Source organism: Geosmithia morbida (assembly GCF_012550715.1).
Source record: "Geosmithia morbida isolate 1262 chromosome Unknown scaffold_2, whole genome shotgun sequence".
NCBI lineage: Eukaryota > Fungi > Ascomycota > Sordariomycetes > Hypocreales > Bionectriaceae > Geosmithia > Geosmithia morbida.
This window is the reverse complement of record NW_023336189.1, coordinates 2,047,037-2,070,364: the sequence shown is the minus strand read 5'-3', so window position 1 is coordinate 2,070,364 and position 23,328 is coordinate 2,047,037. Positions and strand designations below refer to the sequence as shown.

General features: G+C 54.5%; 7 protein-coding genes across 7 annotated transcripts; 4 read left to right on the top strand and 3 right to left on the bottom strand.

Moving 5' to 3' along the window:
* Positions 1-425: 425 nt before the first annotated feature.
* GMORB2_4279 (triosephosphate isomerase (TIM)) lies at positions 426-1,196 on the top strand (the record flags this gene model as incomplete). The annotated part of the gene is made up of 1 exon (XM_035466254.1): positions 426-1,196. The coding sequence occupies one exon, from the start codon at positions 426-428 to the stop codon at positions 1,194-1,196; it is 771 nt and encodes a 256-aa protein (XP_035324091.1).
* A 2,465-nt stretch (positions 1,197-3,661) lies between these two features.
* GMORB2_4278 (uncharacterized protein) lies at positions 3,662-4,027 on the top strand (the record flags this gene model as incomplete). Its single annotated transcript, XM_035466253.1, has 1 exon — positions 3,662-4,027. The coding sequence occupies one exon, from the start codon at positions 3,662-3,664 to the stop codon at positions 4,025-4,027; it is 366 nt and encodes a 121-aa protein (XP_035324090.1).
* A 1,248-nt stretch (positions 4,028-5,275) lies between these two features.
* On the top strand, positions 5,276-7,070 carry GMORB2_4277 (malate synthase; the record flags this gene model as incomplete). Its single annotated transcript, XM_035466252.1, has 2 exons — positions 5,276-6,133; positions 6,225-7,070. 2 exons carry the CDS (start codon positions 5,276-5,278, stop codon positions 7,068-7,070), a joined length of 1,704 nt encoding a protein of 567 aa, XP_035324089.1.
* A 287-nt stretch (positions 7,071-7,357) lies between these two features.
* On the bottom strand, positions 7,358-10,088 carry GMORB2_4276 (synthetase; the record flags this gene model as incomplete). The annotated part of the gene is made up of 5 exons (XM_035466251.1): positions 7,358-7,989; positions 8,128-9,375; positions 9,570-9,739; positions 9,818-9,937; positions 10,045-10,088. 5 exons carry the CDS (start codon positions 10,086-10,088, stop codon positions 7,358-7,360), a joined length of 2,214 nt encoding a protein of 737 aa, XP_035324088.1.
* Positions 10,089-12,614: 2,526 nt separating this feature from the next.
* GMORB2_4275 (beta-glucosidase) lies at positions 12,615-14,833 on the top strand (the record flags this gene model as incomplete). Its single annotated transcript, XM_035466250.1, has 2 exons — positions 12,615-14,340; positions 14,427-14,833. The coding sequence occupies 2 exons, from the start codon at positions 12,615-12,617 to the stop codon at positions 14,831-14,833; spliced, it is 2,133 nt and encodes a 710-aa protein (XP_035324087.1).
* Positions 14,834-14,961: 128 nt separating this feature from the next.
* Positions 14,962-16,583, bottom strand: GMORB2_4274 (23S rRNA (adenine1618-N6)-methyltransferase; the record flags this gene model as incomplete). The annotated part of the gene is made up of 4 exons (XM_035466249.1): positions 14,962-15,869; positions 15,942-15,966; positions 16,230-16,350; positions 16,408-16,583. The coding sequence occupies 4 exons, from the start codon at positions 16,581-16,583 to the stop codon at positions 14,962-14,964; spliced, it is 1,230 nt and encodes a 409-aa protein (XP_035324086.1).
* A 393-nt stretch (positions 16,584-16,976) lies between these two features.
* GMORB2_4273 (uncharacterized protein) lies at positions 16,977-18,019 on the bottom strand (the record flags this gene model as incomplete). Its single annotated transcript, XM_035466248.1, has 2 exons — positions 16,977-17,337; positions 17,478-18,019. The coding sequence occupies 2 exons, from the start codon at positions 18,017-18,019 to the stop codon at positions 16,977-16,979; spliced, it is 903 nt and encodes a 300-aa protein (XP_035324085.1).
* Between the last annotated feature and the right edge of the window lie 5,309 nt (positions 18,020-23,328).

The following is a 23,328-nucleotide window of genomic DNA, read 5'->3' as shown; positions in this document are numbered from 1 at the left end:
CCGGGTACGAGAAATGAAAGCAGCTCATTGAGAGAGACACGACACGGTGGCCCTTGATAAGATTTTCCCAAGTTCTCTGTACATATGTATGTAAAAAAAAAAAAAAAAAAAAAAAAAAACCAACTTATTATCGAATTTACGTTTTGGGGGTTCTGCCATATCCTGCATTCGGCCACCCGTCTTTTAGCTGCTTCTTGCCTTTTACCCATAGCTCCTTCCGCTTCCACGGCTCCTTCCACAGCTCCTTCCCTCAAGCTCCTTGGCTCCTTCCCCACGAATTTCGAAACAAATTCCACTCTCTATACGCTCCTCTATCTTTCTCTTCTCCCCCCCCCCCCCCCCCCCCCCTTCTTCTCCTTCCTCCATCAATCAATCAGTCTTTCTCTCCGTCTCTCTTGATCCGCCTTCCTACCTCTTCATTCATCATGGCTCCATCACCTCGCAGAAGGCTCGTCGGCCTCTCGACCAAGATGTACTTTTCCCTCAAGCGCACCCGCGAGTACACCGACGAGATGATCGAGGGTCTCAAGACCATCCCCGCTGAAGAGCTGTCGACCGTCGATGTGTTCCTCATCCCCGACTTTGTGAGCGTAGTACCGACGGGCCAGCAGCTCCGAGAGGCCGGTTCCGCCGTGTGGCTGGGCAGCCAGGATGCACACTGGGAGGACGGCGGTGCCTTTACGGGCGAGGTGAGCCCCTCAGTGCTGCGCGAGGCCGGCGTGCGCATCGTCGAGGTGGGCCACGCCGAGCGCCGCCGCATCTTTGGCGAGGACGACGAGGTGACGGCGAAGAAGGCTGCTGCCGTGGCCCGCAACGGCATGGTGCCCCTCGTCTGTATTGGCGAGAAGACGAGGGGTGACTTTTCCGTTGCCGTTGACGAGTGCCAGGTCCAGGTTGACGCCGTCATGGCTGCGTGCCCCGATGATGCAGACGTCGTCCTCGCCTATGAGCCCGTCTGGGCAATCGGTGCGTCACACCCGGCCGGAGAGGAGCACGTCCTTGCTGTTGCCGAGGGCATCAAGAAGCTCGACTCGGTACGGAATAGAAAGGGTCCCACTCGCGTCGTCTACGGCGGAAGCGCCGGGCCTGGTCTTTTTGACCGTCTCAAGACGGGTGTCGATGGTCTGTTCCTCGGTCGCTTCGGACACGACGTTGATCAATTTGTCAAGACTGTGAAGGAAGTCATCGAATCATGATGATGCATGTCTTTTTTCCTTTACCTTTTATTTTTCCTTGCATTGCAAACCATATTAAGATTAATTCTACACACGACTTCACGATCACACTATCTTCTCCACGTTCTGGGAGTGGCGAACTTGGGAATGTCCAAATTTGGGAGTGTCGACGCCGGGAACGTCACCTTTGGCAGTGCCAACTCCGCCATCGGAGCGGCCAGCCACGGCTACTCGAGGCAAGGAAGAACAGAAAAGCCAACGGAAAGAAGAAAAAAAGAAAAGAAAAGAAAAACAGGGGGGAGGAAAAAGGAAGAAAACAAGGACGAACCAAAACTCCGCGCTCCAATCTGAATCTGACTCTGGGAATCTACTACCTAAAACCGGAGCATACCCTCCCAACATTACCTCTAGGGCTTCCGACGTGTGCACTCCTTATGATGTCGTGGTCTCATCGTGTGTCTGGGCATCCGAGCACGGACTGTCGTCGGTGATGCCTTCTTGACCTTATGGACCGGCCGGTAACACTCGGCCCTTCTCGTTCGGAAGCAGAGCAGAAAGAAACATGACATCGACGATGGAGTCTTGCGATGGCAAGTTGACGAGATTCTGGGAAGAGTTCAGTGAGCGAGGGATATGAAGTCTGACGTCATTCGCCTGCTGCGGAGGATTCCAGCACTGCGCACTCCTTTTTTGAGAACATGCGGAACATAGCCGATAGAGCCTTTTCACTGTTATGTTCTGCCGACAAAGTAACGGGTGCGATTTGCCTTTTAAAGTCGGGGTGGTGCGACGTAAATGCAAACAAGAGCTACAATGTCCACGATGACTTCTGAGAGTGAGATGCTGCATCGGGTAGTGCTACCCTAGAGAAGACGGACCAAGGTCACACTTATTCACACAATTGGGGCCTGATCAGCCTTTGGTCTCTCGGGTCTCGCTTAGTTGGTATTAGTATCGCTAAGACTCATCCAACAAGAAGAGTTCAAATCAGAATCGAACGACAGGTCTCATTCCCATGCTTGAGCTTCTGGTTGATGCCCGGTAGCATTCATGGTCGATGGGTGCTACCAAGTTGACCATCATCCACGGAACGGGATTGTATGTAACCAGCTGTACGAGGACAATCATCACGCCAGTTATACCTTCTTCTCCTGTCCTTCTCCCCCCCCCCTCTATCCTCCCATCCCCAGCAATGGCTGTGTGTGAGCAGAGGGATCGCGGGACCACGATCTGGATTGCAGTACAGCAGTCGTTACTGTTTTGAAAACAGTCAACAGCTCATCCTCAACCCCAGTCCTCGACTAACCCCGCAAGGGCAGCAGGCGAAGAGAACGATTCCGTTTCTGGTTAACACGCTCTCACCGGGTGGGTATCAAATTAGTTGCACACATCGACCCGCGTACTCGGATAGGTAGAGAGAAGGAAAGAGAAAAAAAGAAAGAAGAGAGGAGAAAAAGAAAACAAGCTGGTCGGGGCGGACCGGCGGTGTGACGGGCGGATATCTCTCTATGCGGCTCTAGAACTGCTGCTGTCGAGAAAGTCTGCTCGGCATCATCCAGTCTTAGCCTTTTGTTGACAATCGTCATCTAACAGACCCCGGCGGGCGATCCACGACATTTCTCAACTCTTCTTCACATGCCGAGGAGCTCTGATCTACCGACATCAGCTACGCCGCTATGACTCCGGTTCTCTTGTTCCTGCAACCTCTTGTCTTCTTCTTCTTCTTCCTGTTCCCCCCCCAAGCCCCTTTTGCTGAATCTGCATGCACATATTGGAGATTTTTTTTTTCTTTTCTTTTTTCCCTACCTACCCGCCCCATATTAGTTATTGTGGACTGATGAGTTATGAATGAGATGACCCTGGTTAGACTACCCTCCTGATCCCTGTCTTCCTGTCCTGCCGCCGGTTGCTAGTTCTCACCGGAGGGGACGTGTGGTTGACGATTGCCAAATGGCATGTGAGGATGGATCCTCGGGCGCCATTCGTGAATAGAAACTAGCAATAGAGGAGGAGCCCCGTCCTGTCCGGCTCCGAACCTTGCCCCCGAGCTGGCTGGGCTTGTCTCGACCTGTTTTTTGTTTTGTTTGTTTTGCTTGTTCCTCTTCATGCTAGCGGAGATGAACGGGGGAGGGGCTTCTTCTCTTATTCCCTCTTCTCTTCCTTTCTTTTTTGTTTTAGTGAAAGAAAGAAAAGAAGGAAGATGGAACAAGAGAAAGAAGGTGAGATGCCTTTTAACTATACCAGCCTCTTCTCTCACTGTCTCTCTTGTCTGTCTGTATCTCGCTGCTCTACGCGTATCTTGATGCTTGATCTTGTCTCTTGAAGATTTGGTACGAACAACGAACAGGTTGAGCAGCGAACAGGTTGAACAGCAAACAGGTTGAACAGCAAACAGGTTAAACAGCAAACAAGTTGAACAGCGACAACCTAATGCTACAAGGGCAACGCAACCGCAGAATACAGACGACTCACGCACACGCAACACCATGGCACCACCTTCACATCATTACCAAGAAATCGACTCGAGAGCCTTAGTCGACAGCCTGCTAGTCAGAAACGTACCCAGCCTCCAACCCCGCGACTCCGCCCACACCGGCACGGTAGCCGGTACGATAGTCGGCTTCATCCTGGGTATCCTCCTCCTCGGCGCCGCCGTTAGTTTCCTCATCGTCCATCTCATCAAGAGGAGCCGTCGCGACAGGGAGGCCACCAGAGACGGCCTCAGCACCGAGCCTGCTGGCGAGCCTCACACCCACGACAAGGACGATCTGGAGAGGCGGAAGCACGCCAAGGCTGAGCGTCCAAATTCTGGTCCGGCAAAGGCCCTCAAGAACAAGCTGTCCTTGTCCTGAGAAGTCTCTGGGAACGGCGACGCCAACCAGAAATAACTTCTTCTCATCTATTATCCATGCCGCTTTCTTGATATTTTTTTCATCTACCTCTCCTCCCTCCTCCCTCGGACCATGGATATTGATTGATTGATTGATCGATGGAACGGGATGGTGGTGCGTAGAATACGATGAATCTCGTTTCCATCCATATTCTTATACCGCCTATCATTACTACAGCAGAATAGACAGACGATTATAATACCCCGAATAGATCAAGGTCAAATACGAGTTGAGCCCACTCAGCTCTGAGTACATGTAATGCTGAGCACTGCTACTACATGCAGGAGGTATTACCTGCTCATCAGAGGCCGTAAATCATCTCTACCGAGTACACCATCTCGTTACGAACCATGCGAGGGCTGATCATGTCACCGGCCAATGTGATATCTACTCATATGAATTATGAAGATTGAGATCCACCCCGGGGGCCGAGTCGGATCAGTCGGATCCGCTACCCGGAGCGATTCGGCCTAGGAGGACAAGCTCCGAGCAACGTAATGGATACACATTATCGCATGTATTCGTTGGAGTATCACTCAAACTCATAGGCCCACCCAGTCCTCTCCTCCCCCCAGAAGAAAAAAAAGGGAGAGGCTGTCTGAGACTGGATAGAGAACTGAGCTTTCCCCCAAGCCGGGCGGTCCCGGTTATATGGGACGTGCGAAAGCGTGCGGAGACGGCCGGGCGGAAGGGATTGATTGGTCCGATCGGTTTCATCTGGGGAGAAGTCAAGGTTAAGTATGGGACGTCATCGGATGGATGGAAGACTTTTTCTTTCTCTCCTCTCAATGTCACCGAGAGACGGGAGAAGCGCTGGGTGTTTGGGGACTTTGGTTGACCATGTGTTTCTCTCCACCTCGGCATCTGATCCGGGTGATGTTTTCGGATGGTAACCGAAGTACTTGTATACCTTGCTAGTACTTATGATGTATGATGCATGTGGTTGAGCTTGTTGTGCCGCGGTAACGAAGATGGAGTAGATTTTAAACAGAGCATTCCCCCTCTCATCCTTCTCATCTTCTGCTGCTTCTTTTCCATTCAATTGATTCTATCCATCCCGGGTTGTTGTTGTTGTTGCTGTCATCATCAAATACACACAAACACACACGCATCATCCATCATCAACATCACCAAACAGAGAAGAAGAAAAAAGAAAAGAAAAAGAGGTACGCAGGTGCATACATAAAAGCATACACAAAATCGCCCAACATGGTTCTTCAACCTCATCGCCCGGATCAAATCTCCATCGTCGGAGACGTCGACAGCAACTTCTCCAAGATCCTCACCCCGCAGGCATGCCAGTTCCTCGCCGTCCTCCACCGCACCTTTGAGTCGACGCGCCAGGAACTGCTGTACAAGCGTACCCTCCGTCAGAAGCGATGGGATTCCGGGGAGAAGCCCGACTTCCTCCCCGAGACCAAGGCTGTCCGCGATGATCCTCACTGGCGCGGTGCCGCCCCCGCTCCCGGCCTCGTCGACCGCAGAGTCGAGATTACCGGTCCTACCGACCGTAAGATGGTCATCAACGCTCTCAACTCCAATGTCAAGTGCTACATGGCCGATTTCGAAGGTACGTCCGTCAATCCCGTATGCTCCCGAATCATGATCGGAACACAGCTAACCTACGGCCGCGCTCCTGCAGACTCGTCGACGCCCACCTGGAGCAACATGATCAACGGCCAGCTCAACCTGTACGATGCCATCCGCCGCAACGTCGACTTCACCACCGGAGGCAAGGAATACAAGCTCCGGACCGACCAGGCCCTCCCCACACTCATCTGCCGCACCCGCGGCTGGCACCTGTACGAGGAGCACTTCCTCGTCGACGGCCAGCCCATCTCGGGCTCGCTCTTCGACTTTGGCCTGTACCTGTTCCACAACGCCAAGGAGCTCATCGCCAGCGGATCGGGTCCTTACTTCTACCTGCCCAAGATGGAGTCTCATCTCGAGGCCAGGCTGTGGAACGACGTCTTCAACGTGGGTCAGGACTACGTCGGTATCCCTAGGGGAACCATTCGTGGTACTGTCTTGATCGAGACCATCACCGCCGCCTTTGAGATGGATGAGGTAATGTCTTCACTATATTTTCTTTTAAATTTTTTTTTTTTAAAAAAAAAATTCTAACAGGAAAAAAAAAACACCACCACCACAATATCAGATCATCTACGAGCTTCGCGATCATATCGGCGGTCTCAACTGCGGTCGCTGGGATTACATCTTCACCTTTGTCAAGATCTTCCGCAACCGTCCGGACATGATCCTCCCTGACCGGGCGGACGTGACGATGACGGTCCCCTTCATGGAGGCCTACGTCAAGCTCCTGATCAGCACCTGCCACCGTCGTGGCGTCCACGCCATGGGCGGCATGGCGGCCCTGATACCTATCAAGAACGACGAGGAGGCCAACGCCAAGGCCATGGGCAACGTCAGGTCGGACAAGCTGCGCGAGGCCCTGGCCGGCCACGACGGCACCTGGGTCGCCCACCCGGCCCTGGCCGGCATCGCCCTCGACGTCTTCGACACGTACATGGCCACGCCTAACCAGATACACTACCGCACCGACCACTTCCGCCAGATCACCCAGGACGACCTGCTCAACCCCCGCGTCGCCGGCTCCATCACCCTTGAGGGCGTCAAGAAGAACATCGACATCAGCCTCATCTACTCCGAGGCCTGGCTGCGCGGCATCGGCTGCAGCCCCATCAACTTCCTCATGGAGGACGCCGCCACCGCAGAGGTCTCGCGCAGCCAGCTGTGGCAGTGGGTCCGTCACGGCGTCAGCACCGTCGAGGGCGTCCGCCTCACCAAGGATCTCGTCCTCGGCCTCCTCGACGACCAGACAAAGGCTCTTGCTTCCAAGGCTGGCGCTGGCAACAAGTTTGACAAGACTGCCCAGTATCTCGCTCCTCAGATTGTCGGAGAGGACTACACCAACTTTCTTACAGAGTATGTTTTCTCTCTCCACTCTCTCCCTCTCACCTTCCCTGCTAACGCACCATCATAACAGGCTTCTGTACGGTGAGGTGACGACAAAAAAGGCCTCCAAAGAGAGCAGACTGTAAGAGGTGACGTTACTGTAGGATATATGATTTGATGCTTTCAACGATTCAAAAACTCGTGTGTTGTGCTCTTCTTCGTTCTTTCCTTTCAGGCATGGGATTCTTTTCTATTTTCAAGATATGCGAGCGAAACACAGAATGAATAGCTCAGAGTTAATGTAGCAAGAGAAGAAAAAGAAAAAGATTTTTTTTGAAAACCTCTGGATTCATTCACGAGATATACATATACACCTCAATTCATGGAAAACATCTTTCCCACCTCAGCCCAGTCCAACTCGTCAATACCCGTGAGCGGCAGGCTGGGATCGTTGTAGCAGGAGTAGATGGTTCCCATGTCAAGGCTGAGATCGGCATTGAAGTTCTCCAGGTCCGTAAACCCGGGAGCTCCGCTGTTCCAGTCGCTCGTCGCCCCTCCAGCCCACGCAGCCATGATGGGCGGCGATTCATGGTACGGGGTGGCAGGCGTCTCGGGCATGTGTGCGGTTCCGCTGCCGGTACTCCCTGGTCCGACATCTACCATCCTCCCAGCCTCGCCCGGCTGGGGAACCCAAAAGGCGGACGCGGGAGCCGCAGCAGCACGGCTGCCAGCTCCATCCGACGACGTCTTGGAGATATCCTCCTTCAGGATGCCCCACTCATCCGACATCTTCTCCGGAGGCCACACGTGGTGGCAGAACTGCAGGAGTTCGTTGAGCCTCTTCCCAGCGGCTGCGCTGCCAGACTCGGACAGGTAGTGCATCATGTCGGCTGCCTGTCTCAGTCCTTCAGGGGGTTTCTGCAGGTCGCTGATCTCGAGGAAGCCTTTCATGACGAGGATGAAGGCGGCTGAGAATGTGACGTCGAGGTCGAAGCAACCAAACAGGCCTATTGGAAAATATCAGCAATGGGAATTGGCAGGGAGAGAGGTTTTTTTTTTTTGGGAGGGGGGAGGGCAGGGGGGAGGGGATCATGATAGGGGAAAAAAGAGAGAGAAGAGAAGAGAAAAAGAAAGTCTCTTCTTACCTTGCTGCTGAATGGCTGATAGGATCCGGATGCTCTTGATGGCAGCCCCACGACATGAATGACACAGAACCGTCATGGACGGCGACTTCGCGGGCGGCGGCAGATTCTCCCTCCAAGACTGGACCTTGTCCTTCACGCGCTGCAGGATCATGGGCCGGATGCAGAGGATGATGGCCTGAAACAGCATGAGGTAGAGCGAGGCGCTGGTGCGCGTCACGGCCGGGAGCTGCGGCTGGGTGAAGTCGATGGTAAACTGGGCGGGGATGGAGCGCTGGGTCTCGTACAGGTCCTGCATGGTGGTCTGGATCTTGCGGACGATCTGGGTGGAGGAGACGGCCGTGTTGCCGTACAGGGACGTCATGATCTCGCCCGTCTTGCGGGCGATCTGGATGTTGATGATGAGGGGCATGGGGTCGTCGAAGCCGGGGGCCGCCTTGGGCAGGTCGGCGCGGATCTGACGCTCGTCGGCGCCCATGGGCACGCCCAGCGCGGCCGAGAGGCGGCGGTCGTGGATGTAGGTGGTCCACCAGACGCGGGTGCGGTGCCAGCGCGTCGACGACAGGCCCTGCTGCTCCTTGATCGGGAGGGCGCAGCCGAGGGCGAGGGCGAGCCTCACGGCGGAGCCGATGTAGAGGTAGGCGTCGTGCTTGCGGTCGCGCCACTGCAGGTACAGGCTCGCCAGGCAGAGCACCTCGACCGACGTGATGCCGTGGGAACCCATCTCGTGCAGGGGCGGCAGGCGGCCCATGGCCTCGTTGAAGTAGGTGTCGGCCGTCGCCGAGCCGGCCAGGTCGCCGTCGCTGCGGGAGCATATGTGCTTGGCTATGGCGACGATGAGGAGATACTGGCTGAACCACATGGACTGCATCAGAGAGGAGCGCGACTCCTCGTCCTGGTACAGCATATCCAGCGAGTCGAAGAAGGATCGCGGGTCGAGGAAGTGCTGGTTGGCCCCGATGCGCGAGCTGAAGACGTCGAATAGCCGGTGCGACTCGTCCTTTGACGGGAGCTCCAGAGCCGTGGTCGAGAAGCTCGATAGCTTGCGCGCGTGCGCCCACTGCTCGCCTGCCAGATTCCCGCCACTGTGCGTCGTCTCGAAGGGTGTTGATGAGTTCGCTCCGGATGGTGATGCTGCTGCCGCCGACGACGACGACGACGCCGCTGCGTGATGTGACTTGGAACCGGCATGCTGTCGGATGATAGATCTGACGCGGGACTCGAAGGCGGCACCCGAGGCCAGCTCGGCAACTTGTCGGTGTCAGCCTTGAGAACACGTACGTTGTCGTTCCTCAGTATGAGAAGCTCAGCTGCATAGAATGAAAGGGAAGTTTTTCTGTAGAGGGGGGGGGGAAGGTATAAAAAAAAAAAAAAAAAAAAAAGAGAGAGAAGCATGGAGAGAATGGAGAGAGGAAGGAAATAAAAAGGTAAGGTATAGTGCTTACCAGGACTTGAGCCTCTCTCCTCTTCATCAACACTCATGTCCGGCTCCTCGGCCGACAGCTCCCGACGCGGATCCAGACGCGGCGAAGCACTGCTCATCCCTTCCCGGGAGGGGAATCTTTTGAGCTCGTCATCCTGCGTCTTGATGGTATCTAGCAGACGCTGGACGTATCTGCAGGTCAGCAACGCAATACCAAGCGGTTAGTCAGGTAAGCCGAATCGGAGGAGGGATATCGAGGTTGATACGTACGCTTCAGAGTATCCGCGACGGCCCACGAAGCCGAATTCGCATTTGGCTCCTCGACGAACACACGCCTGACATGGTCTTGCGCCGGAGCATTTGACCTTACGCTGACGACAGGCATCACACCTGCGAGAGGGGAGGGGAGGGGAGAAGGGGGGAGGCAAGTCAGTCACCGCGGTCTGATGAGGGAAGGGTCTCCTCCATAGAGGCACAAAGAGGGGTGATCCACATACGCATTGGTGGACCGCGTAAAGTGAGTCGCAGGAGCAGCTCCCATTGTCAATAGAGAGAACGATAGGTAGCAAGGACTGTTCTCCGTTCTTTGACTCGGCTCTCACCGTTCTTCACTTTCGGAAGAGCGAGTCGGAGGTCCGTCCGAGCGCCGGCGGTTCATCCAGAAGCGCAACCCAAAGCTCTGATGGGCGTATAGCGGATCTAGAGCCGAGGGTGAGGAGGGTCTTGATGGTCAGAAACTAGACGAGAAGAGACAAGCAAAGCAACTGTAGATGACGCTCCCCTCTCTCTCTCTCTCTCTCTCTCTATCTCTCTATCTCTTTTCTTCTTCTTCTTCTCTTCCCAAGATCTGAATATCCCACTGCTAGAGAGCAATATTTTCCATATCTATTCCGAAATCGGCCATCAGAGATAAGCGAGAGATTGATGACGAAAATCTTGATTATCAGTTGCACTATCTTCTGGTCCGGATCATGTTCGGATAATATCCCCGCATCTTAGCCTCGGATGACAGCCGATAAGCTATCCGTTCGATTGATTCTATTAGTCATCGTTGATTCAGTTGTCTCGGTGCTTCATTACCCCGCCGAGATATAGAATAGTAATTTAATACTCCGTACCCGAGGTCTTCTTATATCTACCCGTACATGGGCTGCTGCTACTGACTCAGCAAGAGTCTTCTACCCTTCAAACACATGCATATTCCCTTCTCCATGCGAATCGGTCTCGTATGTCGATCGAGGAGCATCTGGTGATGTTGGGGGTGGGGAAAGACGTTGCCTCAAGGTCATCCGAGACAATCCTCCGTGTTATCCCACCAGCATGCCATGCACCCCGCAGAAGAGACGTAGCAACTACCAGGATATCATGTTGAAACACTGGAGCCAAACCCCCGGAAATCTTTATCTGTCAATCTAGCAGGAGCGGTTCAGGCCTGTGGAGAAAAGTCAGGTCTACCGTAATCCTTTTCACTTTTCAGTAGAAGAGGCTCAACTCCATGAGAGTCCTTCCACGTAATACTTCCATGTAATACTTCCATGTAATAACTCGTGTTGTCACATAGACCACGAAGCCACTGACCCCCTCCCCGTCCACTCCTCCTCTCTGTACATGACCATGATGCCGTGTTCGCATATCGACCGTCATTGCCGAGACTGTGGCTTATAAGCCACCCCATACAACCATCCCGGTGTCTGCTCAACCTCTCGGTAAATGTATCCATGCCGGTTCAATAGTCTTCTTTTTCTTTTTCTTCTTTTTCCTTCTTCTTCTGCTTCTTCTTTTTGAAGATCAGAATCCTCGAACTCTAAGGGGAGGCAAATCCCGTCTAGATTCTCATGTAAACCCTATAAACAAACCCCCGTGGGTTCAGTTCAATTCGAAACCGAACGTCAGCCACTGTCATCGCCAAGCAACGGCACATGTCCACGGCTAAATCGACCTTGTCTATGCACGCGCAGCACGGTACCGGATTCGGAGTGCGGGGGACCTTGAGGAGTAATACGAGTACGTCGTCTCGTTCCTATCCAACGAGGCAACTCTAACCATTGACAGCCGCAGGTAAAGCCGAGTCTTGTTCAGAACTGAGAGTGGCTCGTGGGGAGGAACATCTGAGAGGACGACCGGCTCGGTCCGTATAATCAGTCCATCCAGAACCATGTGTTGCCGACATAGCGGTCTATAGATCAGTACCAATACACGATACAGATGCAACACCAACAGGATCGTGAGGGGAACGGCCCGATTCCACTCGGGCTTTCATTGACCATCGCCACCTCCCTCTGTCCAGCATCTGGTGACGGGCCCCAGACGTGTCTCCCGCATCCCCCGCATCCTGACCATGCTGAATCATTCATCATTCGGCAGTCTGTATATGCATCCCATCTTCACTTCACCCCTGGTTGAACCGAGCCGAAGCGCAAGTAGCATCATGCTGAATACTCTCGCGTCGTACACATACATGTGCGCCCGAGGGCAGATTTCTGCGCCATTGTCCAGCCAAGCCTGACGTACCACTGGCTTTCCGCTTTCCGGTCCGGTCTGCCACCGTGCAATATCATGCCCCTGGCTGCAATATACTCCATGCCGTGTATCCACAGCTCCCCGCCCCCCCCCCCCAAAAAAAAAAGCACATGATGATTCGAGAGCAAATTGGGCATCATCCGGATGTGCTTATACGGGCTGTCGTTCACGGGGCGTCGTTTAGCCGACAATAGGTTCGGGAATATGACGAAGAGAGGGAGAGAGAAGGAGAGGGGGGGGGGGGGGGGTTGGTTGCGAGTCCATTCCTAGAGATGGTCTCTTGGTTTTCAGGGTAAAAGGCTAGAGTATAAGAACTGGGGGCTGTTCCATCATCATAATCATAGCCAGCTCTGCAGGACCTCTCAATACAACCACAACCACACCAAAGTGTACCACGTATATCATGAAGGCCCCTTCAACAGCAGCATTGGCCTTGGCCGTACTCTCCACTGTCTCTGGTAACTTGATCCTACCTGCTCCTGATCACATCGTCGTCCTACCGCGGTCCGCCACACACACGCACACACACACATACACACACACTGACATGAAGAAAACAGCCGAACTATCCTGGGACGAAGCCTACGCCAAAGCGAAGCTCTCCCTGACCAAGCTCTCCCTCTCGGACAAGGTCAATCTAACCACCGGCACGGGGAGCGGCAACGGCGTATGCGTCGGCAACACCCGGGCCGTACAGTCCATCAACTACCCGGAGCTGTGTCTCCAGGACGGGCCCCTGGGCGTGCGCGAGGCCCCCCACGTCACCGCCTTCACGCCCGCCATCCAGGCGGCATCCACGTGGGACCTGGAGCTGATCGGCCAGCGCGCCCAGTTCCTTGCCGAGGAGGCCCGCGCGCTGGGGGTGCACGTCCTGCTGGCGCCCGTGTGCGGGCCCCTGGGCAAGATCCCCGAGGACGGACGCGCCTGGGAGGGGTTCGGGTCAGACCCTTACCTCGCCGGCCTGGCCGTCGGCGAGACCGTGAGCCGCATGCAGGCCGTCGGCGTGCAGGCCACGGTCAAGCACTTCATCGCCAACGAGCAGGAGCTCAACCGGACGACCATGTCGAGCAACATGGACGACGGGACCATGCACGAGGTGTACCTCTGGCCCTTCTACGACGCCGTCAAGGCCGGCGTCGCCTCCATCATGTGCAGCTACAACAGGATCGACGGTATATGGGCGTGCGAGAGCGACGACGTCCTCAACAAGCTGGCCAAGGACCACATGGGCTTTCCCGGCTACATCATGACCGACTGGGGCGCGCAGCACTCCACTGCGCTGTCCGCCCTCGCCGGGTTGGACATGACCATGCCCGGCAGCGACGACGCCTCGGCCGACAACGCCTACTGGGGTCCACGGCTCGTCTCGGCCGTGCGTAACGGCTCCGTCCCGGAAAGCCGCGTCGAAGACATGGCCACGCGCATCCTCGCAGCGTGGCACAAGATGGAGCAGGACGCGGACTACCCCACCACCGATCTGTCGCGCGAGGTGGCGGCCGACCACGCCAGCAACGTGCGCGCCGTGGCGAGGGACGGCATCGTGCTCCTCAAGAACGAGGGGTCCATCCTGCCATTAGCCGCTGACCGGGGCAGCATCGCCGTCGTCGGCTCCGGCGCCGTGGCGGGGAACCACTCCGAGAACCTGTGCCAGTACAACGCCTGCAACGACGGCGCCCTGGGTATGGGGTGGGGCTCCGGCGCAGCTACGTACCCTTACTTCGTCACGCCCGAGGAGGCCATCACCGCGCGCGCTGGCGAGGAGGCCGTCACTGTGGCGGGGACCGACGACCCGGATAGCGGCGCCCAGGCCGCCGGGGGCGCAGACCTGTCGCTCGTCTTCGTCACGGCCGACGCGGGCGAGGGCCTGAGAGGCTTCACCATCGAGGGGAACGAGGGCGACCGCAAAGATCTGGACCCGTGGCACGGCGGCAACGAGCTCGTCGCTGCTGTCGCCGGGGCCAGTGACGATGTCATCGTCGTCGTGCACAGCCCCGGCCCCGTCATCCTGACCGAGATTCTGTCGCACCCCTCTGTCAAGGCTGTCGTGTGGGCTGGCCTGCCGTCGTCGGAGAACGGCAATGCCCTGGTCGACATCCTCTGGGGTGATGCCAACCCCAGTGGAAAGCTGGTCTATACCATTGCCAAGAGCTCCGACGATTATAACACAGCCGTTGTCGATGGTGACGATGACTATGCCGAGGGCGTCAATATTGATTACCGTCACTTTGACAGTGCTGATATCGAGCCGGCATTCGAGTTTGGTTTCGGTCTCTGTACGTTCTCTCTGACCTCTTCGTCTCTTGCTCCCCACCCTAAAATCCTCAGTTGTTTTCCAAGACGTCAAACTAACAGTGCTCAGCGTACACGACATTCGAATATGGCGTCCTGAGCACCCGCCAGTCTGTCACTCATGGCCCCATCAACGGCCCCATCACGGCTGGCGGCCCCGCAGATCTCTTCGAAGAGGTTCTCTCGGTTACGATCCCTGTGACCAACACGGGCCCCGTAGACGGCGCCGAGGTGGCGCAGCTGTACCTGGCTTACCCCAAGGGCATAGATCAGCCTCCCAAGCAGCTGCGCGGCTTCGACAAGCTATACCTGAGGGCTGGTGAGCGCGGTGAGGCCAGCTTCTCCCTACGCAAGAGGGACATGGCCTTCTGGGATCAGCAGCTGGAGAAGTGGGTTATCCCCACTGGAAGATTTGAGGTGTTGGTTGGGTCCAGTAGTCGTGACATTCGTGCCAGGTCGGACATCAATGTGGTGTAGGTAGGACGATGGTGCTGTAATGTCCTGTATTATTGCTGTGGTATTATCTATCGAGTATGAGTGTCTCAATGCTTGAGCGGTTTACCGGTATGATGTCCTTTTCCTCGCTTCCTCTGCACGTGCGCATATCACCTCTTCGCAAGAGATTCGACCGTCGTCTTAAGAAACGCCTGGAAGCTCTCAAAGATGACAGGATTGTGGCCCTCGAGCCAGCGGCAGTCAACACTGACGTCATCTCTGCCGACGTGAATAGAGACGCTGAATCCGAAGCCGATCTCGTCGGGGTCGTCGTCGGTCACGTCCGCTGTGCGCTGCATCTGCCTCTGCCTCCTCCTCCACGCTCTGTTCCAGACATTGCCCACAGCGCGTCCGGTACCCTGCAGTTTGTGCTTATCCCACGACCAACTGACCAGATCGAGTTGACCGAGTACCTCCTCAAGAGCACCGGGGAGAGAGGCCAGGATGCCGTCTGAGAGTGGCACGACCACGAGGCGATGTGCCTCTGTGTGCGGCGGCAGGAGAGACCTGTCGTCTATGGAATTCGTGCCCCGCGCAACAGCCTGCGCAGGTCTCATGGGTCGAAAGCTCCAAGCCACGGCCCACCGACGCGTCTTGGACCCCTGGACGAACTCTGTGACGGCGACATTGTCCACCCCCAGATCGCGCAGACGGGACAGCACGGCCGTGACGCTCGACAGGAAGCCCAGCATGGCCGTGTACCATGCCACGCTGGTGCGCAGGGTGAGCGACTCGGTGACGATGCGGTTGACGAAGGCGACTTCGCCGCCCCGGGTGACCATTTCCACCGGGTGGCCTGTACAGGCAGTGGATGGCGGGCGAGATTTCTGGGCGGCACGGGTAGCCATGTCGGATTCAGACTCGTAGAAGGGCGGGTTGGTCATGCAGAAGTCTATGCTCGTGGAGGTTGCAGGGATGAGGGTGTCGTCTGGTTGACGGCGGAGGACGGTTATGCGCGAGTCGAGGTTGTTGAGATGGATATTTTTCCGGGCGTAGGTGATGTTCTTCTCATCAATGTCTGGGCATCATCACAATTTTGGCCGGTCAATGGTGAGACTGATTTTGAATTATGAATTATGGGGATACAGACCCGTGGCGATGAAGGACCAGGGACGCTGGGCGCATCCAAGGAGAGGATAGATGCAGCTGGCGCCGGTCCCGATGTCGAGGCCGACAAGGTGGTGATTGAGGGGGCCGTAAGAGGTTGTGTCTGTGAGTTTCTTGAGCCATATAATGTAATTGTGTCTGTTGGCGACCTGGAGGGGGTGTCAGATGTGTGTATGTATGTATGCACGCATGCATGTATGTATAGAAGTATGTGAGAGAGCTCATGCATGAGAGCCTGTGGTGTGAGAGCGTGTGTTGGTGACGAGCATACAGGAGGACACAGTCTGTCATCGGGCAGGTCAATGACAAGACCAAAGTCTAGTCTGAGCAACGTCTTTGTGAGTTGCTTGACAGCCCTGGCATCTTCGAAATCGAGATGACGACCCTTGACGCTATCAGCATACATGTTAGTCTTCCCGAGAGCGACAACGAAGACGGGAGGCTCTCACACAGCTGCAAAGTCGGCATCGAGGACTGCCAGATCTTTAAAATCTCGTGATTTCACATAGAGCGACTCGAATCGTTTGTCTGTCGCGACGCGTGTTTCGGCGGAGTCGATGTCGCCACGGATGGTGATTTCATCATGAGGTTTAGAGGATAGGGAGTCTGCGTGTTTGCGCTTCATGGTGGTATCTCCATGCCAATGTCTCTTTCACCGGCCCCCCCTCCTTCTTCGTCTCTTTCTATCCTTTTGGCTCGCTCCTTGTGGGTAGACAGGAATGAGAGAGTCAAGAGATATGAAAACAAAGAGCAAGTGATGGAAGGAATCGTTTTGGGGATTACAAATGCCCTTTTGGTCAATCAATGCTGTGAAGAAATGAATGAATGCTATGCTAAAAAGCCGAAAGAAAGATGCAACCCTATAAGGAAATATACGCAATACATGCATAGTACCCATGCTCCTCTTTTTCCCCTCTGTATATGCATATTACCCATCATGACGTAATATATGCCAACCACATCAGGCAGCATACCAGAAACCCAAAAGAGAAGAGAGAAAGAGAGAGAAGGATGAAAATCACCACAACAGAACCCTCCATCTCCAACCCTGCAGAACCTTGAGATCTCTCTCGTCTATATCCGCATAGGCACCTTCTTCGATCCTGGCCGTGAGCCGTCTCAGCCTCTTCTGCAGCGTCTTCGCCACGCGCAGGGTAACCTCGTTCTGGAAGACGTACAGCACGGCAAAGACGAACATGGCCATCTTGGCCCAGCTCCCCTTGCCCAGGACGCTCTCCTTGAGGTAGGAGACTATGCGGCTCGCTCGACGAAATGCGTACTCGGTGTCGTTGGAGGACTGGACCTGCCCGCTCTGCTGATCGGTCTCATGGTCATTTCCGCGGCGAAAGATGCGTCGAACGAGTGGGATGAATGATGCTCTACAAAAAAAAGTGTTAGTTTAGCCATGTTCAAGAAGACGGAGAGGCTCAAGGTTGAACAATAAAAACGTAAAAAGGTGATGGGAAGGAGAAGGAGAAGAAGAAGAAGAGAGAGAGACGGGGCAGCAGAGAAAACGTACATTGCTCCCCCAAGTAACCACTTCCTCCACCGGTGATTCTGCGCCTCCTTGAGCATAGAGTGCACCTCAATCTGCAGCTCACCCAGACTATGCAGCACAGCCATCTGCTGACCCCTCAGCCTGGCATCCAGATCGGCGACGGACGTGGCGCTCGCCTTCCGCCGTCTCAGCAGCCCCTGGTACTCAGACAGTATATACCGACACTGAGTGAGGAGCTGCGACGCGTCCACGGCCGAACCCGGCGGCAGGACTCCCGTCTTGAGGTGCTGCTGCTGTTGTCCGTGACCCCGATCATATTCGTACCCGTCGTGGTGGTCGCCGTGGTGGTGATGTGGGCTGAAGTAATCCTCCGGAGGACCCGGATACTGGAAACCACCGCCGGGGGTCAGCCCCGGCGTCTGTGGTTGCGGTTGATTACCCCCCGACTTGCCGTAGCCGTTGGACCGTCGGGGCACATCCCACATGCTGCCCGGGTGGTCGGGGATCTGAGACTCGGGGCCTAACCGAAGTGCCAGCGGGGGCACCGAGCTCGTCTCCGACATTGGCACCGGGTCTATGGCGTCGAGCCGAGAGGTGATGCTTGCCATAGTTTTCTTCTTCTCTTTTCTTGTTCCGATCTTTGCGGCCCTTCCCTTCGTTCAAGGCGCCCTGATTTATTCTTTTCTTACCCTTCGGGCGTACGCACACACATACACACACACACACACACACACGGAGAGAGAAAGGGACAGAGAGGGAGAGCGGAGGAAGGACTATATGAGTAAGGTCGAGATGGAAACCTGGTGGCTGGGGACGATGCGTTGGGTTGCCGTGCTGTATGCACTTGGCGGGGTGTGCATATGCACAAGCTTCGCATCCCACAGCCCATTTCCATCACATTTCTGGCTCTCACCCTCACGAGTCTCACGCTTCGCATACGCGCCTTGGCCTGTTACAGGAATATCATAATCTTTCTTCTTCTTCCTCTTTTTTTTTTCTTTTTCTTTTTTTTCTTCTTCTTCAGCGATCCTAATATAGGAATTGCAGCTCGGTTCGCTCATTCAATGACCGGGTCGAATCTCCTTCTCAACTTACTAGATTCTCTCATCGTTTCCTCTATTGCCTTCGTAGCCCCCCTACTATCGTTGGCTGCCCTCGTCTCGCAGACCGATAGGATGGGGACTTGCCAGGGGGTTAAAGACGGTGTAAGAAGAAGATGGAACTACAGATGAGAGGAGAAGAGAAGAAGGAAGAGGAAGGAGTGTGAGGAAGAGAAATAGAGATCCAAGTGGACTCGAATCTACTTATTATTCCAGACCGACCCTTGTGACCCTCTTCTCTTGAGTAAACACCCAGTGCTCTGCATACTTGCAGGTTACCCATAACAAGGCGTCGGTATCGGAATGTCCCCGACTACGTCACTTTGCATCATTACTTCAGCTATACCTAGTCCGTATTACAGATGAAACGGAGCATCAGTACTCCCTATGAGTACATGGCAGCTATAATCAGCACACTTTCACTCCGTCAAGCATACAACTTTGGTGATGCAAGGCGCCTACGCGCTCTCGAGGTTGAACACATTGACCGGAATACCGTTTTTTGATGCGGGAGGCTGGAAAAGGAGGGGGGGGGGGGGGGGTGTGAGCGAGCAAGCAGACAAACCAATGGACGAGATGAGATATGGAATAGAAGTATATATGGAGAAAGAAGAAGAAAAGAGCAAACACTCAAGTCTTAAACTGTCCTCGCTTCGTCTTGCCGCGGCCGTAACGGCAATGAGCTGACCACTCTTAGGCTGTCCTCCGAATGATGGCCCGATGCGGAGTATATGTACGGATATTGGTAGATATTGGTACGGAGTGATATGATGATATTACTGTACGTCGACGGTAATAGTACATATTATAATCTTGTACAGATTAATACACGCCAAGTTGGCCAACACCTCGGGCAATCGGTCTACACGGCAAATGCATTCGTACCACGGCCCACGAGTGGCTGTACCGTACGAGATCGGCAATTGCTGAGATTGGAGGCTGTTGCTGTTCGATAATACCTAAATGTACTCGTATAGGAAAGATGAATGAAACCGGAGACGTCACGGAACGAGCAACTGCCTCGACAACTGCTTTGCCTGACAGCCCGAGTGGTGCCATGTTTTCGAGATTTCAACCTCAGGTCTTTCCCCCCCACCCCCCCCACCCACATGAGGTGGCTGTGGCGAACAGACGGCAGGTTTCCGAGGGCACGAAAAAGGATGCGACAAGGGGGGGGGGGGGGCAGTAGGGGAGAGAGACAGAGAGCGGTTAAGAGAGATGCGAGTTGATATTACTCGTGTACTATGGTAAGATGATCTGAGTGTTGGGGAGAATTGCAAAAAAAAAAAGACAAGAAAGAAAGGGTCGGGAAGAAACAGACCGAACCCCCCGGCCGTTAATATTATTAGCGACCGGGTCAATGGAGGAGGGGAAGGGGGGGGGGAGGAGGAGGAAGAAGAGAAAGACGGACGGAGAGCTGCATCATGTCCGGCGCGTTATTTTTTTTTTTTGATGGGCAGCCTCAGGCATTGACATCTCGGGAGGGTACTAATAACCTCGGGCAGGCATCGTCGTTATCGGCGTGTGTCTAGGCCAGGGACTCTCTGGGTGGGTGAGCAACTGAGCACTAAAGCACTGAAGCACTGAAGCACTGAAGCACTGAAGCACACTGAGACGTCTTGTCTGTCTTGCTGCCGAAGACGGGCTGACGGGACAAAGCGGGACAGGGCAAGACAAGACAAGACAGGGCGAGACAGGGCCTCCCTTCTCCGCTCCAATGTCCTCTCTGTCTCTGGCTGTATCCGTATATACGTATATGCAGTAGTCGTGCGAGTCCCGCTGCAAATGTGCGGATCGACAAAGCACTCCTCTCACCTGTAGGCTGTAATCTGTACATACTCGTATACTCGGCAGCATTGCCAGTGTCACACTCACCAACAGCCACCGAGCTCATGCGCTGTCTCGTCCTGACCTCTTGAAGGGGAGTCCAGCCCAAGACTTTCATCTCTCTCTCTCTCCCCCCCCCCCGGGACCGGAGGATGACCGGACCCTCGTGACCCCATTTTTCTTTCCCTTGGCCCCAGCAGACCCGGAGCTACGAAGCGGCCCCCGAGAAGGTCGGAATAGTGCAGAGATGCAGATAATAATCACTCGGTTTGAGGATATCTAACCGTATCGTTTTCGTACTTGTGCTGGAAGAATACAAAGTATAAGAGAGAGAAGACAGAGAGAGTGAGTGTGTGTGTGTGTGTGAGTGCGGCGTAAGAGACGAGCGGTGAAAAGCCTGGCCCCCGGTAGTCGTCGACAATGGTCAGTGGTATGAAGCCTCTCGCCATTTTCAACTTTTCCTCTTCTTCCTTGCCTTCTTCTTCTCCTTCCCCTTCTTCTTCCTTACTGGACGGTGATGTGGTACGAGCGTGCGTACTTTTAGGAAAAGGAAATGGGTGAGGACGGGATTTTTGAGTATGGCTGTCAACGTGCCGCTCTGAACCGAAATCGTCTTCTGACTACCCCAGGCCACTCACCTCTGACCCTTCGACCAAGCCTAGACCGAGCAAGGCCGAGAAGGGTACCGATGTGCGAATGACACTGAGCACGGCCCCACACAGGGTCTTCCGAAGTCTGGGGCGGGTTGGGGGTGGCGCCCTGACCAGTTGACCAGTTGATTGCTTTAATTTCCACAGAGTGGATCCGTACTCGTACCTGTACTCCGTGCCTGTAATCTGTATTCCGTACTCGTCTGCTGGCCCGATGTCCGGGAGACCGAGTTGGTATCATTACCATTTACTCGTATTACTGAGAGAGAGATACCCTTTGCACCTCCACGGTAAAACATCGGCAAAACATGCCCTCGACCTTTGAACGTACACTAGGAGAATGATGTATACGCATGAAGAAGACGCTATCTACTATTACTCGATTCACTCTGCATGTACGGAATACTAATATTGATATAATTTTCTATTTAAAGAAGGAAGAAAGAAGAGAAGAGAGAAGCTAGCTGTACGAAGGAAAAGTTTAGAATGTACGCGTAGCGGCGCAGCGTGTAGAATCCCAACGCGATATCACGTGATGTAAATGATTTGTCATATATGGGTCCATGGTAGGGGTACGTCACCTTCTAGCCTCTAGGTGCTTTTGGCTAGGGCCTAGTACGGAGTGCTGGTAAAAGATTAGTTTGATGGAAGAGAGCAACAGCTGTCTATTATACTGCTACACATTACGGAGAGCAAGATGTGTCTGTGGGGTGGGGCAGGCCAGAGACCGAGAATGGGCTGGAGTGACATTCTGCCTGTGGAGCCCCCGTCGGCTGAGGGAAACTGTCCGGTGCGTGGAACAGGGCAGATGAACAAGCAGGATGCCGGAGTCGACCGCCTCCATGTTCCGGACAGCACATTCGGGCAAGCCCTTGTTCCCCTCTTTTCTCTCTCTCTCTCTCTCTCTTTTTCTTTTTTCCTTCTTGCACTCTTCATGTTTGGCTCCTACTCTCACCTGTACCTCCCTTTCTCTCTCTCCAATGAGGTGACAACGCTCTCGACAATAGAGTGGAGCCGAGAGAGGCGGCCCCGGAGACAAGGGAAAGGGAAGGATCGGTACGAGTACAAGTTGCGTGGTAATAATACTTGGTGGAAGATGCGCTGGTCGGTCGGAGAGAGAGAGAGAGAGAGACACACACATACACACACATGCACATACACGAAGCATAGGATCAAGACGACAGCGGGTCATGCAGTGATAATAATAATAGAAAAGTACTGGTAAAGACAAGAAGAATAGAAGAGGACAGATAACAAATCACTGCTCATGTAACGGAGTAGGCCGGTCAAGTTCTTGATACTCAAAGGTCGTACAACGTACAACGAGGCCGAACGAACAAGGGGGGATTGTGAGAGGAGAAAGGGGGGCGGCTTGGGGGGAAGGGGAGGAGGGAAGGAAGGGAGCGCCCCGGAGGTAAGCAGGAAGGAAGGTAGGTACATGTACCTGGGGGAGGCGCGACCGGTGCAGGCAGGGAAGGCGCGGACAGGTGCTCAAACCACGGCGTCTCCTGTTGTGGGAATATGTGTATATGTACACGACGGGCCTACGAGTGCAGAGCATTGCATTGAGAATATGGGGTATTGTACTTATAGAGGACGGGGCATTATCGCTCTTATTTCAAGTTTCGAGTCTCATCATCATACGAGTACTCGTACGGCAGTAGAGTAAGATGTACGGAGTAAACTGGCCATACTCATGTACGAGATGGCAGACGTAGTCGATACGTACCTGTACCGCAACCCAGTGATAGTACCACTGCCTCCACCCCACCCCCCGATTCTGGCCTGAGAAACCGGGCGTCGACGGCCACCTGTGGACACGAACGCTGTAACTCTGGGGCAAGAAGGCCGCCCGTGGCCGCCGAAGTCGACGACGCCGTTCAGGCCGTTTCTTCCTTCAAGGGCCGCCACCCGCCCTCCGTCGCAGACATTGGACACACGCACGCACGCACGCACGCACGCACGCACACACACACACACACACCATCACGCGCGCTTGCTTTTTTCCCTCTCTTTTCGCCGCTCTCCTCTACTGTCCATTCATTTTGTTTGCTTTCCCCCTCCCTTTCTCGCTCTTCCCACACCACATATTACCACCCGTAACCCCCGGTCTGGCGCATGCACCGTCATTACTCGCCCTTCTCTTTTCTTTTTTTTTTCTCCTCTTCCTCTCTGGCCGTTTGTACGAGTAATATTACTCTTTCATTGCTTCGCACAGAGAGTACTGGTAGAAGAGAGCAGAAGAAGAGAGAAAGAATAGGACCGTTGTTCCTTCCTTCTATTGTTGCACTTCCC